This window comes from Seriola lalandi, unplaced genomic scaffold, assembly GCF_002814215.2.
Source record: "Seriola lalandi dorsalis isolate HSWRI2012SDOR001 ecotype SW California unplaced genomic scaffold, Sedor1 jcf7180002054681, whole genome shotgun sequence".
Classification (NCBI taxonomy): Eukaryota; Metazoa; Chordata; class Actinopteri; order Carangiformes; family Carangidae; genus Seriola; species Seriola lalandi.
Window position 1 is genome coordinate 9641 of NW_019525234.1, and position 3825 is coordinate 13465.

General features: G+C 42.2%; 1 protein-coding gene across 1 annotated transcript in view; it reads left to right on the plus strand.

Annotated features, from left to right (window-relative positions):
• The first annotated feature begins 1091 nt into the window (after nucleotides 1-1091).
• Nucleotides 1092-3825, plus strand: part of cdx1b (caudal type homeobox 1 b) — a 10140-nt gene continuing 7406 nt past the window's right edge. The window contains exon 1 of the mRNA XM_023422364.2: nucleotides 1092-1849. Coding sequence (XP_023278132.1) covers nucleotides 1336-1849 — 514 coding nt within the window. The 5' untranslated portion in view covers nucleotides 1092-1335. The remainder of the gene's footprint in view (nucleotides 1850-3825) is intronic.

The window sequence follows — 3825 nt, forward strand, 5'->3', positions numbered from 1 at the left end:
TAAGTGTGTGTGTGTGTGTGTGTGTGTGTGTGTGTGTGTGTGACTCCTGTTTTATTTTTATTTATTTACGTCTTTGTTGTTCTTTCTTTCTTTCTCCTTAAAAACGACAGATTCAAGTCAGAATATTCATTTATTCTCAGCATCATGACTTTTTGTTATTTATCTATTCTTTACTCATAAATTAAAACTCCTATATTATTATTATTATTATTATTATTATTATTATTGTTATTAGAAGTAGTAGTTGTTGTGTTGGTCTGATATAATGTGCTTTTATAAGGCGAAGACACTAATTACAAAAACATTTAAAAACACTAAAACTAAAAAAAAAAAGCCTAATCAAATTTAAAATATATAATAATAATAATAATGAAAAACAATAGAGCAGAAATATTATTAAATTATTGCACTGTAACTGTATTTTTGCTCTATTCATTTCTTCATCTGAATTCTTCCATTCGAATAAATACAGTGAATGATCTGTGATAATTCTGTTTAAATGGATCAATATCTCAGTCTGACTCATGATGTGAAGGAGATTTTAATTTGGATTTGACTTGAATTATTTTATATTTCATTTATATTGAATTTATATGAACATTTTCCCACGTTGTTCCATCCTGACAGAGGAAGGATGTGACCTGAAAAGAAACTGAATGACTGAATGAATGAATGAATGAGTGAATGAATGAATGAATGAATGAATGAATGAATGAATGAATGAACCTGACTGACGACATGTTAGTCCTTTTTTTTTTTTCTTCTCTTTACTGTCATTTGTAAGTTTGTCTCTTTCCCTTTGATGGCAGCCTTTGAAATGCAGCAGCGGACTGTCATGCAAATTCAGGCCGAAGAGAAGAGCCCGCAGACGGGGGAGGGAGGGGGGTGGACCCGCTCAGGTAGTGACCTGTGGAATCTACATTTATTAATGTGGTTTAATTCAGAGGGAGAGACGAATTTATTCAGATGTGTTTGGGAAAATGCGACGACGATGATGATGATGATGATGATGATGATGATGATGATGAAGTGGAGTGGAGGAAGAAGAGAGAGAGACAGAGAGAGAGAGAGAGAGAGAGAGAGACAGTGAGACACAGAGGCGGGAGGAGGGAGATAAGGGCAATAAAAGTGCCCCATGTGACTGCAGCAGTTTTTAACGTGCAGCTGATGGAGAAACCACAGACAGAGAGAGAGAGGACAGGTGGAGGTGTGGACAGGTAGAGAGAGAGAGCATACACTGAGAAGCTCACTTTACCTGTAGAGCAGGTGAGAGGGGAGAGAGAGAGAGGCAGGCTGGATCCGCAGTATGCAGAGGGAGTCCCCTCACCTGGAAAGATGTACGTGAGTTACCTGCAGCTGGATAAGGACCCCGCCATGTACCCGCACCAGAACGCGGTGACCCGCCATCCGGGCATCAGCCTCAGCCCGCAGAACTTCCCGGTCCCCGCCCCGCCACAGTACTCAGACTTCGCGGGCTACCATCACCATCACCACGGCATCAACAACGACCCGCACTCGGTTCAGCAGGCCGGTCCGGGCCCCGGCGGCTGGAGCCCGGCTTACCCGCCTCCCCCTCCGCCCACACGGGACGACTGGTCTTCCCACCACTACGGCCACACGGCCGCCGCCGCCGCTGCAGCGGCAGCGGCGGCCGCAGCAGCCGGGGGGCCTCCTGCCGGCTCCACCGGCCCCACGCTGGGGTTCAGCCCCGCGGAGTTCCCCGGGCAGCCACCTGCTCTGCTCCCCGCGTCTCTGAACGTGTCGGCGGGGCAGCTGTCCCCCGGCTCTCCGCAGAGGAGGAACCCGTACGACTGGATACGACGCAGCTCCGTCCCGCCCTCCAACCCAAGTAAGACCCGAGGTGACCCCGATGACACGTTGTCTCCTAACTTCCATCATTGAACCGGTTGATTGAGGCCTGTGTTTAATCAATAATCTGTAATATTTCCGTTTCACACGGTGCCTGCTCTTTAAACGCGGGATCATTTGTTCCGTTGCTGCAGCTCAACAGACTGTTTCACATTTTAATAAGTCAGATAGGAGCCGCGGTGATACTCAAATGTCTGCACGTGTGTACTCAGACAGCTGATATCAGAGCCACCTGTCCAGGTGTGTGAGAGTCATTGTGATCACCTGAAATATTATATATAAATAATAAAACATCTGATATAAAATATGGAAGAGATCTTTAAAAATAAGCTGCATTTAGCTCTTTATGTTCATTTTCAACAATAATAATAATAATGATAATAGGCGAATAATAATAACAATTATAACAATAATAATAATAATAATAATAATAACAACAACAATAATAATAATAATAATAACAATAATAGATACAGACTCGTTTTAATATTTTCTCAATTGAATTGAAATTGAATTTTGAAATCGTCTTAAACAGTAACTTCAGAATTCTCTATAATTTCATTTTCATGAATCATTTCTTCCATTTTCTCTTGATCAGAATCGATCGTGTGTATTTTTGAAATATGTTTCTGCGGGTTTTGAAGGAGACTTGTGGTGAATTGCTGCATCATTTAAACGGACTTGTCCCTGTAAATCTCAGTGATTATTAACCTCTTTAAAATCTGGGAATTTAAAATCAATAATACTTCGATACTCGCGGCTGTCAGGCCTGAACGTCTCTCTGAAATGTTCCCGCCGTGTCCCGTCCTGTCCGGGTCGCCGGATCAAACGGGTGCAGCCGGTTCGGAGGCGGTTTGAAGCCGTTGTGATGTTAATGTCTCCCCGCTGGACGTGGCTCCGGGGCCTTTGTGCTGCGCTTGTCTCTGGGCGGAGAAAACAAGAGTTTAGAGTCAGTTCCCACTTTGAAGTGTGAAGTGTGACCTCTCTGTCCGCGCAGGGCCGGACCCTCCTCCCTGAGGGGCCCCGGGGCACCGTGTGTGGTCGGGCCCCTGGTGACCCCCACTCTGCATGTCAGGGTTTCTCTAATCTACTTTTTTTACTTCTGCACCTTTTACAACAGTCTGAATATGTTTAATACTAATTATATATATTTATTATATAGTTAAAATATAATTAAAAAGTTTGTTTAATTAGTTGAAACTGACACCTGCTCATCAATCAGTTAATCAATGCCTTTTCTACTGTGACTAAAACACCAACAATAATAATAATATATAATAAAAATACATAAAAACACAAAACATAGATTAACAGCCTCGTCCATCGATCATTGATAAATGATTGATTAGGTATTGATGATGAAGCTGCAGCCTCACAGTTCTGACGCAGGTTTTTCTGTCTGTTAATTAATTACTTCACAAACAGAAACAATTAAGGCGATTTGATGAAGAACAAACGACTTGTTAATGGAGTCTGAGAAATCAGGCTTGATTATAATGTTTGTTTATTTGTTTATTTGACGGGGACAACACGTGTCAGTGAACATCAGCGTCTCCCTGAGCAGGAAACAAAAAACCAACATCACAAGCCACAAAACACAAAACACAAATAGAGAAAATAAAAAAAGAGAAATACATTTGGCTGCAGAGCGAGTTAAACACAGATGTTTCCAGCTCGTCCCTCTGAAAGAAGCAGGAGACGTTTTTCCTTTTCGTTCTTCCTGTTGTTGCAGCTTCAGCTTCTCTTATATATTATATTTATTTAAAATATATTTTATTGTCATTTTTGTCAATATTTTCCATCTGTTTATAACAATCAGACGGAAGCTGTGTCCAGATTCAGGGGCCGCCTCTGTCAGGTTGTGGACAGATGTTTTTTGTATGTGTCTCCAGATGTTTGATGGACAGCACACACACACACACACACACACACACACACACACACACACACACACAC